The sequence below is a fragment of the Zonotrichia albicollis genome, chromosome 3 (assembly GCF_047830755.1).
Source record: "Zonotrichia albicollis isolate bZonAlb1 chromosome 3, bZonAlb1.hap1, whole genome shotgun sequence".
In the NCBI taxonomy this organism is placed as follows: Eukaryota; Metazoa; Chordata; class Aves; order Passeriformes; family Passerellidae; genus Zonotrichia; species Zonotrichia albicollis.
In genome coordinates, this window is record NC_133821.1 from 79,343,696 (window position 1) to 79,359,007 (window position 15,312).

The window sequence follows — 15,312 nt, forward strand, 5'->3', positions numbered from 1 at the left end:
TTTATTTGGATATTCTGTTGTATAGTTATACCCTCAATATTACAGTAAAATATTTTCAGTTACATTTTCAACATACCTGAATAGATGTATACTGTTTTGAAGTTCTGTAATGTCTTTATTCTATTTTGTATATGCTGTTCATTAGAAGGGCTTTTAATGAACTGCCAGGCTTCTGTTTTACTTCAAGTGCATGTCAAGCAAGCTAGGCTTAAAAGTATTACAAAACAGCACACAAAATGTTAAGATAGTAGCTATAGCTGCTTAAAAATACCTTCATGTGACATGTATCACATTCAGCTTCACTCTTTTTTGAAGCAATTTGGGTTGTGTGATATGAACAATTCATGAAATTGTATACTGATCTGCACGTTGTTTGTGACATACATAAAATTTCTGTAAAGGTTTCTGTAGGTAAATGGAAACATGATTTATACTGAAATTATGAATTTATGTTCAGCTGTGGTAGGCATTCTTAATACCGAAGGATGTTTCCACAAAGGTCCAGTTAAAAAACATGTAAAGAGATGAGGGCGTAGTTGTGTCTGTTTTTGTAATTCTTTGGGGCAGTGAGGAAAACAGGATATATTGAGTCATTGCAAGGTGCTTAACAGTAGCTTGCTGTAACACAAGGTGTGTATGTCTTTAGAATACCTAAGTGTATATTTACATATGCCACACTTTTGAAAGAATTGTATGAAAGTGTTCTAGAGGAAAATTTTATTTGCTGTTTTGTTACAAGTTACCATAAAAATAATTTGTCTTAGTAGAAAGAGAAGCAGTCTTCTGATTGTTTATAACGAGGTGTTCACTCTGACAGATGGAAAATGGTTGATCATTATGTTAGCCGGGTTCGTGGGAATCTCCTCTTGTTAAACAAACTGGATTTGATTGACAGAACAAGTGAAATGGCAAGAGTTTTTGGCATTCAGTTCTTACATGTATTAACAAGAGGCTCCCAGGTAAGACTTCATTCTCCTTATACTTCACAAAACCAAAATAGTTTTTACAAAATGTTCTAGTTCTTTGGTAACTTCTCAGTCCATATGTGTATTTTCATAGGGTCACAGAAGGCTGTTAACATGAATAAACATGAAATTGAAACATAAAGAATACCATGCAATCTATTATTGCTGCTTTTGAATTGCCTAGTCTCAGAGGTTAAAAATAGATGTTAAAAATAGAGTTCCCCTAATGTAATCACACCAGTGAATATCTTCTACTGCCTTCAGGAGCACTAAGCTCTCCCTTTGAGCTGGTATTGTTCACACTTACATGAGACTGAAAATGAGTGCTTTCTAAAACATTAAGAAATATAATTAACCGTGTTTTAGAAAAATGAGATTAGTTTCTTTCAGAGCAGACAAAGCAGCATTGAGTATGTTCTAAGTGACATTTCTGGGGCAGCAGACCTCTGGGTGAGATTTTACAATAAGACAAGAGGGGCTCTGGCTTTATTAAATACATGTCACGCAAGATGTTTGTGGTTCTATTATTTTGCTACCAGCATCAGAGAGAAAAGGGAGCAGAGCAAGATGTGTACTTTGTTTTGGAGCCCAGCAGTCTCCAGTAATACCAGAAGCTTTCCTTGCCCAGATTGTGAGTGACCGGGCTAACTGAACTGCTTTCATGACAACATGTGAGACCTGAGCAGCACCTGAAATGAGAGTCAGATGCTCTGTCGTGTTACAACTCTTCTGTTATCATAAGCCAGCAAGATGTGGGAGTGTCTGAAGCTGCAGTTTCCTTAACAATTCAATGCTATTAAAAAACTTTAGCCACCTTTTTTTCTTAGACTGCAGTTGCCTGTGTCATCTCTTGACTCAAAGCAGGTTCTTGGTGGTCTTTCTGGTAATGACCCTGTATTTGGGGGGAAAGGGGAGCAGACTGGCAGGCACCATCAGCAGAACCATGGCAATGTTCAGCAGGTATTTGCCAGTTTAGCTCCCTGATCTGGTTCACCATACTATCAGAAAATACCACTGTTGGAGCAAGGGAAGAGAAATGCACAGTTAGGGACAGGGAGTGTGGGACTGGCATACTGCCAGCATAGATATGCTTAAACTGTCATGATTGCAGCCCACAAAGACTGTTCTGCCTGTCATTTTCTCAGATGTCTGAGTGGGAGTGAGCAACAGAAGCATGCTGCATTTTCTATCCTGACTGTTCTTTTCTCTTCCCTTCTGTGCACGTATGTTCTGTTTCCACTGAAACTTTCTTGATCAAAAAAAAAGGCACTTGCAACAAATCCCAGTCACCTCAAATAATTTTTTTTCACACAGAAGAGTCACTACCCTTTATGAAGATACTCCCCCTTAGCTGAAAAACATGTTAAAATGGAATAATAAGAACAGATTTCAGATATTTTATTTTTCCATGTTCGAATCTCTCATTGACTTTTATAATAACTTTTTAAAAGTATTTTTGTTTATTGTATTAAGCCATCTCAAACATTTCTTAGTAGACTAAACAAAATCTAACAAGAGGTGGTCACAGGCATTACAGATAACTAGTCAGATGTTTGGAGAACTTGCTGGTTTTTGCACAGGAGTCAGCAAGGCTGATTAAGAGAGCTTTAAACTTGATTTGGAGGGGGAAAGGAGTAAGATCAGGCTCACTAGAGATAAACTTGGGAGCATCACACTGGTGGCTGAGAAACAGTGTCCTAGCAAAATCCTTTAGTCTGCTGTCTCAGTGGAGGTAAGGGCTGGAAATCCACATGGGAGCAAAGACAGAAGGATTATTGATGTGTTAGGAACCACAGATGCACGTGAGAATGGTCCCTGAGAGGGACTTCTCCCCCTGCCTAAAAAATGGTGGTAGGATCAATAGCCCAGCTGAGGTGCATCTGCACCAGTGCACTCAGCATGGGCAACAGACAAGAGGCCAGTCCTGGTTTGTATCTTACTGATGATCTGGACAACGGGATCCAGCGCTCCTTTAGTCGGTTTGCAGACAACTCCAAGTTGGGAGGGAGTGTTGCTCTGCTGGAGGGTAATAAGGCTCTAGAAGGGGATCTGGACAGGCTGGGTCAATGTGCTGAGGCCAGTTGTTTTGCCCTTGGCTCCCAACAACCCCATGCAGGGCTGCAGGAAGAATGGCTGGAAAACTGCCCAGAGGAAGAGGACCTGGGGTGCTGTTCCTCATCAGCTGAACATAAGGCAGTGTGTGCCCAGGTGGCCAAGAAGGCCAATGGCATCCTGACCTCTCTCAGAAGCAATGTGGCCAGCACCACCAGGCTGTCCCTCTGTACTCAGTACTGGTAAGGCCACACCTCTAATCCTGTGTTCAGTTCTGGGCCCCTCAGGACAAGAAGGACATTGAGGGGCTGGAGCGAGTCCAGAGAAGGGCAATGAAGCTGGTGAAGGGTCTGGAGAACAAGTCCTGTGAGGAGCAGCTGAGGGAGCTGGGGGTGTTTACCCTGGAGGAAGGAGGCTCAGGGCTGCCCTTAATGCTCTCTATGACTCCCCAAAAGGAGGCTGTAGTGAGGTGGGGGTGAGTCTCCCAAGTAAGAAACAATAGGACAAGAGGAAATTGCCTCAATTTGTTCTCTGGCTGGTTTAGATTGGGTATCTAAAAAATTTCTTCTCCAAGAGGATAGTCAGACATTGGAACAGGCTGTCCAGGGTCACCATCCCTGGAGTTAAGAGATGTGTAAATGCGGTGCTTGGCAGCATTGGGTTAACAGTTGGATTTTGTTATCTTAGAGGTCTTTAACAACCTAAATTCTACAATGCTATGAAAACAACAGAGAAACACCCAAAATCTACCTCTTGCCAGAACCAGTCCCTGACCTCCTTGTCATACATCCATGTTTATCACTGCACACAAATTAATATGCAATTAGTGCAAGGCAGCAGTAGCAGTTCATGTTGCTCCCTAACAACACATCAAACCCCAACCTCTGTTTAAGGTGCAGCATCTTGTTAAGGCTGTTGGTTCTGTAAGTTCATTTATAATTTCAAGGTTAAAGAAATTATATCTAACCCACTCAGTACAATGATTGAATACATAGTGTGTCAGGCAGATGGTCTTTAATAGTAATTTTTTACAAAGCACAGGATTTTACAATTATGTAGAATTGTTCTTTGATATTTTGGGATTTTTCAGTCCCTTGCCACCCATGTATGTAGTTTTCACACCATGTATTATGTTTTCAGCTATTTTGGTTTTTATTCTGAATGGACACAGTGCATACCTGCCCATTTGTACTTGTAAAGCCTTTACTAAAGCATTGAGTAATACACAAATAAATAGGGCTGAGGTTTGTTTCTCTTGTTGCCAGCTACACATACAACATTTTGTGGTATCTTGAACAGGGTTTGTTGTTTTATGCTTCCTGTTCTGCTTGTGGTATCAGGAAGAAAGCAGGATACTCAATGGATTTACTGCATATTAGACTTTGTTTTCTTCAGTGATCTGCAGATCTGACAGTAGTACAGTTTAGCAAGTGCTCATTCACTGACAGTAGCATGACCATCCACATACATTGTTGAAGCCTGTTGGATGATTATTTTTTCCATATATAAAAAGTACTCAATTTTCAATGATTAGGGCTAAGTGAAGAGGAAACACATGGAAAAGTTCTACTCTATGTAATACAGAGTACAGAACCATAGAACGGTTAGGGTTGGAAGGCACCTAAAGATGATCTAGTGATATAAAATAAAATTAAAATATACCTTAAGAGCATGGCTGTTTGTTTTGGAAAAGTAGTTATTTGTACTTTAAAATCAGGCAATGCAAGTGTGTGTTTGCACTAGTTAATGCAGGTTTGTTCTGCCCTTTTGATACCAATGGTTATACCCAAACTGATTTGCAGTACCGTGTGGAGTCGGTGATGCTGCGCATTGCAAAGCCCATGAACTACATTGCTGTGACTCCCAGTGTCCAGCAGCGAGCTCAGATGAAAGCCCCACAGTGTGTTCCCTTGATCATGGAGCCCGAGTCCCGCTTCTACAGCAATGCTGTTCTTGTCTTGGATTTCCAGTCCTTGTATCCTTCCATTGTCATAGCATACAACTACTGCTATTCTACCTGCCTGGGACACGTTGAGAACTTAGGAAAGTAAGTTGTTACTCTTTTCTCATGATCTTTGACACTTTAGATACTTGAGTGTCTTTTATAAAGTACTGAGAACCCCTGGTTGCCATTGGAAACAATGGGCACGTATGAATAGCACCATTTTCTGTTACACAATACAGATGATAAAAATCTACCATGTGGGTGTGTGCACATGTTATGCACATACATATACAAATCAATATGTATTTCTAATTAAATATAGGATTAGACTCTGTTCCCTTAAAAACCCCTGGGAAAAACTCTGTGCATGTGTGTATGTACAACTCTTTGATTATTGTGGTGATGCTGGTTTTTAATATTGCTTCAGAACAAGTTAAAATTACTGTAAATCCACCATCTGTCTTCAAAACTAGACTGGGGTTATTCCTTAATGAATTAGGATTGTTTGTGTATCACTTGTAGTTCACTCTGGTTCTAATTACTAAAAATTAAAAGGTACAATTGAGTTATTCTTTGTAGCATCTTATCTTTTATTGAGCATAACAGTTACTCTGTTAATTGGAGAAAGATCTCACTGCTTGTTATAATTACCTCTATAAAACAGTATTTTGAAGAATGGAAAGATGCCTGCAGTAATTGCTAGGTGTCACCATCAGGTTTTCAAGTTCTTGATTTGAAATTCTGAATTTGTAGGAAGAAAGTGCAGTGTGGTACTTGGTAAACATGGATGGTTTCCATAGGGGATTACAGTACTGAGTACATACCTCCACTAACTCAGTATTTGGTAATAATTCATAACACAGAGCAGAATTTATAAATTATGCATGTGTTGGAATTTAGCTGTTTATTACTACTTTGTTCCTAGAACCTTCTGTATGTTGCTAAGAAATTTGAAATTATGTTGTGTTTGTTTATACTTGAGTTTATTCTGTCCTTGCTGGCATTATTAGCATTTTAATGTGAGCTGATGTTTTCACTTGATTAGTCTGTAAATGAATGAATTGTCTTCATGTTTAAATTTTCTCTTTATTAGGTATGATGCATTCAAATTTGGCTGTACATCTCTGAGAGTACCTCCTGACTTACTCTACCAGATTAGACATGATATCACAGTGTCACCCAGTGGAGTAGCTTTTGTCAAGGTAATGATGTTAGTGCCCTGTGATAGCATTTTCACTGCCTGTTGGCTCACTTAAGATCAAATTGATATTGTAGTTTATATTTTGCTGCATTAAGAGCTGACAGAAAGGGGAGGTTCATTCTCTCATTTCACAATGTTTTTGCTATTTGTCAGTGCTGAACTTCTGGCATCTCAGGAAGTAAAATATCTTTATGCTTTCCTTTACACTGAAGGCTTATTTCATGTATAATTAAACTGTATTTTACTTGTGCAGTTTGGGGATCAAACAGTAATTATCTGTGTGTAACAATTCATTTTTCTCCTGCCTGTATAGCAGAATGCTTTCTTAGAAAAAGAGTCATGATTTCGGAAATGAGGGTCCCTGACTTGCTTTCCATTGTTCTCATTTTGTAATGTGTCCTGCTGGCTGATGTGTAATGAATATGGCCTGGAGCTATTAAAAATATTTAGGCAATCACCAGCATACCTGTATTTAATGTAAAACAAAAACTTTAGGTAAAGAATATTTGCAGAATTTTTAAAAGATAATGTTCCTTCATCATTTAATACTTTGAGAATTAACAGCTAAATATTGAAGTCCCATTTTAGTTAATAAGGTTATCTAAACATTGCATCAGCAGGGCTGATGAATACAAAGAACAAAAAGCTATTTGTTCTGTCCTTCAGAGCTTTGCCTGTATTCTAGGTTCCTTGTAATATTTGTGAGAAAGGCCAAACTGTTGGTGGCTGGGGCATCTTGCTAGTTAATTTGTCTTCCTATCAGTGGTTTACTAACAGTTCTGGGGTTTGATTTCACTCCTGACTGTTTCTGTTGGGCTTTCTAACACCATGTTTTTCTTTGTTCCCTTTGTGGCAGCCATCAGTAAGAAAGGGTGTGCTGCCAAGGATGCTAGAAGAAATCTTGAATACCAGGATAATGGTGAAACAGTCAATGAAGGCTTATAAGCATGACAAGGCTGTGACTCGAATGCTTGAAGCTCGTCAGTTGGGTCTTAAATATATAGCTAATTTTACTTTTGGCTATACTGCTGCTAATTTTTCTGGAAGAATGCCATGCACTGAGGTAAGGGTTGCAGGTAAAAATGTATAAAAATGTTGGAGGGACACTAGTCAGATAACATATTATTATTTGAAACAAGCTAAATACTTTCAGCAAAGCTGCTTTTATTAGTAGTACTGAAAATCAGCAACTTAGGATTTATTTGTGATCTTCCAGAAAAATATAAAGCTTGTCTTCTTCCTGTAAAGAAGCATTTGGAGTTGGCATTTCTGTAGAACTGTTTCCAAAGGTAGACTGGATTACAGTTCTAGTAGTGGAAGTAAAACAAAACATTGTAGGTTTTATTTCGTTTTCATGGGAATTGGCAGAATCCAAAAACTAGAGAAAACTATCCTGAGCAGTCTTGTCTTGCTCCATAGATTTTTAATATATATTATAAACTTCTAAAGAAGTTAAACAGATTCTCCTTTATTTTATTACTTATTAGTTTTTGATCATTTTTCTTTTAGTTCTTGTTATTTTGGGGTGAGTTAAGAAACCTTTTTATTTATTATATGCATTTAAACCATTAAATAAAATATATTATCTCAATACAGTGATTTTTATAACAAGATCAAGCATGATTAGACTGTAGTTACCAAGAGCTAGTATTTGGTTTAGCAGTAGAATAAAGATTTTCAATCTAACTTTGCAGATTGGAGACAGCATTGTCCACAAAGCCAGAGAAACATTGGAGCGTGCCATTAAACTGGTGAATGATACAAAAAAATGGGGTGCTCACGTTGTATATGGTGATACAGACAGGTAATTCATTATCTGCTTCTTGAAATGTTTTAAAATCATAACAGTTCTTCATAGATAGATAGATTTTGCTTTTGTCTCAGCAAGACAAATTTATGATGCTGAAAAGGGTGTGTGGATCTTCTTTGGATGTTGCTTACTGCCTTGCAGAATATGCAAAGTGAATAATACTGAGTTTGCTCAGGTTTCTTTAAGTACTTTAAAGGTTTCCTTTCTTCTGAAAATTATGTGGAACAGAAAGGGGGGAGGGAATATTTTTTCAGTTGTGAATTAATATAAATCTAGTTTACCAAATTATTATTATTTTTGTGCCTGTTCTGATGCCATTTTTGTTTTTGAAAATAGAGTACATATAACAGTAGGCATTGCACCTCGAGGCAGGCGCTGTTTTAACCTTCAGAAGTGGATACAATTGAAAAGCAGCCACCAGAGCATACAGAGATATTATTAGGCTGCCTGACATACATTTTCTCAGTCAGTCTTTCATCTAAATAATAGCCATGCTCTAGGCATATCCATCTCTGTTCCACACTTGGATAATTTTTCAGCCATTGGGAAACAAAGCTTGTCTGGCTGTCCTTTCTTAATAACTTATGAATCCAGTGACTGATTTCAGCTGGATCTGATAAAAGACTTGACATTTCAAAGATACTGAATTCATAGTGTTTTCATTTAAAAAAAAATGTTGGAGAAAGGAAGTAAAATCCTGCTGCTTCCCATAGTAGGGAAAAAGTGGTGTACCAGTGCTCTTTGCAATACTTCCCTGGGAACTCCAGTTTTGTAGTGTGTGGGAGCAGTCCATTCCCTGCCTCATCAGATAGTCACAGCATTCAGTAGCCCTTTGGCACTCCTCAGCTCATGCTGAACACTGAAGTTTTTCAGATTTTTGGCTTTTCTAGCTGAAGAAGGAGAATACAGCTCAAAATAACATCCCTGCCTTGCTGCCAGGAAACTATAGTGTATGGTTTTCAGGAACTATGTTGAATAGATTTGCATTCACTTCCTGTGTCTGATTTCTTGTAGCATGTTTGTACTCTTGAAAGGAGCCACAAAGGAGCAGTCTTTTAAGATTGGTCAAGAAATTGCTGAAGCTGTAACAGCAACAAATCCCAAGCCTGTTAAACTGAAGTTTGAAAAGGTAAAAGGAAAGTATTTTGCTTTAAATGCTTTGGATGTTATCAAACCAACAACAACAACAAAGCACGTGCTGTTTCTGTAGATATATTGCAAGCTCCTTAATGCCTCAGGGACCTTTCCAGAGGAACACTGTAGTGTGAACAATAAAGAGAAATATTCCTAATTTCATATTAGTGGCTTGTTGTGCTGGCAGCATCAGGCAGTTTGAATTCCTGTCTCATCAGTTTTGGGAAATATCTCCCTGAGTTTGGGATTGTATACCTACAATTGAATCAATGTGTGCAAGTTAGCAGAGGAAATGTTTACCATCCCCAGTTCCAGTGCATTAATTACTAACCTGATATTTATTTTTCAGCCTGTCTTAGCACACTCACTTCAGCATATGTCCACATGATACATACACCTCTAAAAAGAAAAGTCATTAAAATCTATTCATTAGGCTTCTGGAAGAAATATTAATCACATCAAATCTTTTATAGAAGAATAAGGCAATATGTTAATGATTTTGCTGGAAGTTTGTCACTGCAAATTCATTAGCAAGGTGTTCATGTCAGTTAGCATTAGTTCAGGTTGTCTGGATATTTTTAAAATACATACCTGACTCAACAAGGTCAGTCAAAATTTGTAAGCCTGAGGCAACCTAAACTCACTGTTCCCTCTTCCATGAGAGTCAGGAAGATGTGGTGTTATTCTAGTAACACTACAAAGAAGAAATTGTTCTCCATTCTTTCATTTCAAAGTATTCAAGGAATGCTTACAACAATCAAGAATCAAATAAGAGATTAGAGAAAACAAGCAAAAGAGACCCTAAAATGACCCTAAAAATCCATTCCTGAGAAAACTGTTCTCCAAACACAGGAATTTAAAAAACATATTTGCTCCAAATGGAGATACTAGCAGATTTTTGGCATCTCCTTAAGTCTGAAAACAGAAAGTTCTAAGCCACGACTTGTGCTGGGAACATTTTCTTCTCTGATGTTTAAAATGAAATTTTCTTTATAAGAAAGAACGATAATAGAGTTACATTAGAAATGGTGACAGGTGCAATCCAGAAAAGTAAAGGTACTTGCAGCAATGTATACTGTGTGTCACTTTCCATCTGACCTTCAGCTAAATGGAATATAAAGTGATTTAAGAATGGAACACCATAGAATCCCAACTTCCTCAGCCATCCTTTAAGAGTCCTTTGATCTATTTTATCAGTTGTAATGATTTAACAAAAAAAAAAAAGTAAACAAACTAGCAGACCACAATGAAACAACAAAGCACAGTATTCCTTAGGAAACCCTCTGTGCTCCAAACACATTGCAGACTGGGCTGTCTTCTTTCTAAACATTCCAGGTCTACTTGCCATGTGTTCTGCAAACTAAGAAGAGGTATGTGGGTTACATGTATGAAACACTGGACCAGAAGGACCCAGTATTTGATGCAAAAGGCATAGAGACAGTCCGAAGGGACTCCTGTCCTGCTGTTTCCAAGGTAAACTATTCATGGATTTCTTCCTGAATGAAATTGTAATCTTCTGTTCATTTTTTAGTTGTCCTTTTTCAGAGTTTCTAGTCCTTTGAGTTGTCTTAATCTTCATCTGTTTTTCTTGTGTGAGCTATTTGAAAGATAAATTGAAGATCTTTTACAGCATTACAAGGGTTGTATTTTACAGCTTATATTTCATCCCATAAAAAGCCTTTGGCCCATGTAAGCCCTCTCAAAGGCCATTCTTGATCCAGTTCACTTCAGGTGGAAGTAATACTGCCAGATGAGTGGGACACACTGATCTGTCTTCCAAATAGCTCACTTACATAATTCTAGTTCAGCTGAGCTTTCCCTTAAAATACCCTTTTTTTTTGCCTGTTTATTTTAAGCTGTGTATTGAGAGGTTAAAAAGAAATTAGGAAATATTGTCTTTAGCCAAATTAAAAGACATTTATGCCAGTAAAAAAGATAGTAACATAGCAGGGTAAAGTCATGGCAAAATATTTTAGATGGCAGGGTAAGAACATCTTCTCTCATACTTTGGAAACTTCTATAATTGTTGAAAAAATCTTAGTGCTGGAGTATGGATGATCTTAGTGCTGGAGTATGGATGATGTCATGCAAGATGTGGCAAACTGAGGAGAAAGTTGTCCAGTAATGTGTTTATGAATGTCTTTGAGTGAAAGGCATTGCAACCTATCAATATCCTAGTTCACCACTGCTACTTTTTCTAAGCACTGTATTTGTATTTCCATATAATTTACTGAATTAATTGCAATTAATTCTTTTTTATTCAAACATACATGTTTTTCTCACCTTTCTCTTTTGGTTGTAAAGATACTTGAGTGTTCTATCAAGCTGCTATTTGAAACACGGGACATAAGTCAGATCAAGCAGTATGTTCAGAATCAATGCATGAAGTTACTGGAGGGAAAAGCCAGCATGCAGGACTTCATCTTTGCAAAAGAGTACAGAGGGAGCTCAGCATACAAACCTGGAGCCTGTGTACCTGCTCTGGAAATCACCAGGTAATGAGATCAAGAAGTGCTAATCACAGATATTTCTTATCTTGACCTTTGTGCTGACAGGTTATGGGTAGGAGCTCATAAGTTTTTTGTCATGATCTTTGCACTGACACATTAGATAGCAGATTGTGGATATTTTTTCTCTTGACCTTTGTACTGTCAAGTTACAGCTAGCAGTCAGATGTCTTCTTCAAATACTGTTGAAGCAGTTGTCCCTAAACTTCTGCATTGTGTGAAAGGAGATGATCCTGGAAAGATGCAAGAGGAAAGTCTTGTCAGGACACTGATAGTGTGTTCACTTCTGTTACTTACAGCTTGGGTTTTGTACAAGGGCTGGACTCTCCAAGATTATTCATCACTCCCAGTTATTAGATATGTTACAGATTGTGACAGTGATGTCTCTTAGTGCTGTGAAATACATTACCAGGCATAGTTTTTCATTTTTAATAAAGAACCTTACCTAAAGTTAATATTTCATCCTGTTGATATCCTTGATCAGTAATAGAAAAGTAGATAATGTAAGCTGAAAGATTTTGCCACCTTGCTTAATACAAAAGGTCTTCCAGTTAAGCTATGCTTCTGTAATAAAACAACATCGAAGTCCAGAACTCATATCTGCTTGAAATTGACAAAGGACTCATTGACAAATTGACAAATTGACTCATATCTACTTCAAATTGAATTGTCCTTTGCTTTCTGAGTGGAAGATAATTCAGTTTGAAGCAGGTATCATTCTACTGAGCAAGCAGTCTCAGAAAGCAAAGGACCAGAATTTGACCAGGAAGCAAATTGTACTTGAGCTCTTTTTAGTACCTTTGCTGTTCCTTACTGAAATATTTCTTTAAGGAAGTGGTAGCTAGAAAACAGTCTGCATGCAAATCCAAGTGACCTGAAACAAACTGTGTCTTTAGGGTTTGTGCCTCAGGTTCTAAAATTTAGGTCCAATCACAAGTCAAATTAAAAATGAACCATTTTGGTCCTGTGCTTCATAATGGGCACTGACTCTAGCCATCTGGAGAGCACCTAGTCAGATGGGGAGGCTTACAGGCAAGTGAAGTAGCTGTGGATGTGCCTCTGGCTGCATTCTCAAGGCTGTGTTTGGCAGGAGGATGCTTGCCTACGACCGTCGCTCGGAGCCGCGCGTGGGGGAGCGCGTGCCCTACGTCATCGTGTACGGCATGCCCGGCCTGCCCCTCATCCAGCTCGTCCGGCGGCCGCTGGAGCTGCTGCAGGACCCCAGCCTGAGGCTCAACGCCACCTACTACATCACCAAGCAGATCCTGCCCCCCCTGGCCAGGGTCTTCTCGCTTATTGGCATAGATGTCTTCAGCTGGTACCATGAGCTGCCCCGGGTGAGTGTTTCTAACAGGGGTTAGCGAGTGCAGTGCATCTGGCTGCAGTGTTTGGCCTTGCTGTGACTTGCAGTGGAATGAGATTGATAGGAGGCAACAGCAAAGGTTATTTTGTGAAGCAGTGTTTGATGCTCAAATATACAGTCCTGATTCTTAGATCTTCTGTGCGGGATTTTTTTTCACGTAGTAAATCAGTTTTTTCAACCCTTCTCTGCTGGGCTAATCACAGTCATCCTCTGTTTCCTGATCCCTTCTATAGTTTAAGAGAATATTTTGCCATAACTCTGTATTTTTAGCAGTATGGGTATGTGCATCTGTTTGGCTGTACCACTTTTTAAATCTCTCTATATTAGATGTTGGAACTTCTGTTTTTCCAAAATATTCTGACATCTCTTGTCTGTATAGAAAGGGTGGCATGCCCCAGCAGCAGGAACACTTGAAAAATTTTATCACCAGAAATTTAAAGCCAGTAATACCCAAACATGATTTCCCTAAAAGTTAAAGAAGTCATTGAGATGCAGGAAAAGAAGCATTAGATAGCTGGATTTTAGTTTGTGATTCCCCTGACAAAAAGGGATGATGAAAGACAGTGTATCTGTGTTGTTTGGTTACTCTGCTCAGAACAGACTTCAGCAGCATAGTAATACATCATGTTCCCACTGCAGTATAGCAGTATAGCTGTATTTCCCAGTACAGCCTTGACTGACTTCAGTTCTTCTTCTTTTCTTTACTTTTCCAATGGCACCATGGCAGTCACCTTAAGTATCTCCAACAAGCTGTTCTAAAAAGGTAAAAGAGCCCTGGCTTTCTGCAAGGCCAAGGAGCAGCAAGGAAGTCACAGGGAGCAGAGCAGCAGGAGAGTGGAGGATAGCACAAAGCAAAAGTCATGCAGCAGCAGGAGTAAGTGCAGAGAACAAACTTCCCAGGGTGATGGGCCGGTGGTGGAGCCTTGTCCAAGGAAATCAGAGCATGAGCTATGGACCAAAGCACCGTGGCTGAGCTGTGCTCCGGACAGCAGCATCCAGAAGGCAGCCACTGGAGCCGCAGCCAGGGCACATTTAGATGTGAATCAGAGCAGCACCTAAAAAAGGAGCAGCTGCAGGAGGCAGAGTTTGAGGCGAGATCAGGAGTTAAAGATGTGTGACCAAGGATGTTTCTGTTTACAGATTCTCTGTGAAATAGGTGTTGGAGAGGGCTCTGTTCAGTGTGTCACTTGAGGGCCAGTGCTGCACTCTTCAGAGTGCTGTGTGTTCATAACTTGTGTATGAATCCAGGCCCTGCAGGCCATCTTGCACTTTCTTACTCCTTTGGAAAAAAAACAACTATGTAAGCTAGGAATAAGGCAAGCTGCTCTCTTGGAAGTTCATTACCTCTTAATTATTTTTCCTGACAGATTCAGAAGGCTGCCTCAGCTGCCCACACTGAGCTGGAGGGACGCAAGGGCACCATCTCCCAGTATTTCACGACCTTACACTGTCCTGTGTGTGATGAACTGACCCAGTATGGGATCTGTAATAAATGCAGAAGCCAGCCCCAGCATGTGGCAGTGATTCTCAACCAAGAAATCCGAGAGTTGGAGCGTAAACAAGAGCAGCTGGTCCAGGTACGATTAAAGCATTGTCAGATGTCTGTCGGCAAAAGACAGGGGCTGAAATTTCAAAGCAGTGCGTTACTGAATACTCCAACAGAAATAAATGGTCCAGGTGTTACATGTGCTGCAGCTTGTTGGCTTTACCCATTGCTGTTGAAGGCAGCACAGCAGCTGTTACTCTCCTAGGCTTTGTGGAAAGCTAAGGCAAAGGAGGGGATCAGAACAGAAGACACTTTTCTCATTTTCTTCTGATTTTTAAGAGTACCTTGTATGGTTTGTAGGTCCCTTTTTATAATGACAGAGAGCTGTGAGAGTGTAAAAAATTCACTCTTTTTTGCATTAAAATAACAGATGATATTCTAGAAACAAAAATGTTTGGGTCAGAAAATTTATTTATTTATATGTAAAGCATGGGTGTGGTTTAGCTTGGGGATTTTCTTGTTACCTTTCCTCTCAATAGGAATTTTCCAAGCTGCTTTTTCTCCTTGAGCTAGAAGTCAATTAAGAGGGTAGCTGGCTGTGCTCATGAATATATTACAGCAAAGCACAATGCCTCCCCTTGTGGAAACATATGCATACCTTCACCTAATTTTCATACTGTCATATTTTATAATTAATAAATATTTTAGTAAAAATTTATTTTTAGCACTAGCACGTGAAACATGCTAGTGTCTGAATGTCAGGGATATAAATGTTCCTAAATCTAAGCATTGCTTTGATAGGTTCTCATGGGATTGCTGAAAAAGCACTGTAATTCACTTCATCAGTAT

The 15,312-nt window shown here is 39.1% G+C and overlaps 1 protein-coding gene across 1 annotated transcript in view; it reads left to right on the plus strand.

Annotated features, from left to right (window-relative positions):
- The window catches only part of REV3L (REV3 like, DNA directed polymerase zeta catalytic subunit), a 113,185-nt gene that overhangs the window by 94,454 nt on the left and 3,419 nt on the right, over nt 1–15,312 (plus strand). The window contains exons 22-31 of the mRNA XM_014265668.3: nt 818–959; nt 4,820–5,064; nt 6,056–6,164; nt 7,020–7,226; nt 7,858–7,967; nt 8,988–9,102; nt 10,443–10,580; nt 11,412–11,602; nt 12,705–12,951; nt 14,345–14,554. Coding sequence (XP_014121143.2) covers nt 818–959; nt 4,820–5,064; nt 6,056–6,164; nt 7,020–7,226; nt 7,858–7,967; nt 8,988–9,102; nt 10,443–10,580; nt 11,412–11,602; nt 12,705–12,951; nt 14,345–14,554 — 1,714 coding nt within the window. The remainder of the gene's footprint in view (nt 1–817; nt 960–4,819; nt 5,065–6,055; nt 6,165–7,019; nt 7,227–7,857; nt 7,968–8,987; nt 9,103–10,442; nt 10,581–11,411; nt 11,603–12,704; nt 12,952–14,344; nt 14,555–15,312) is intronic.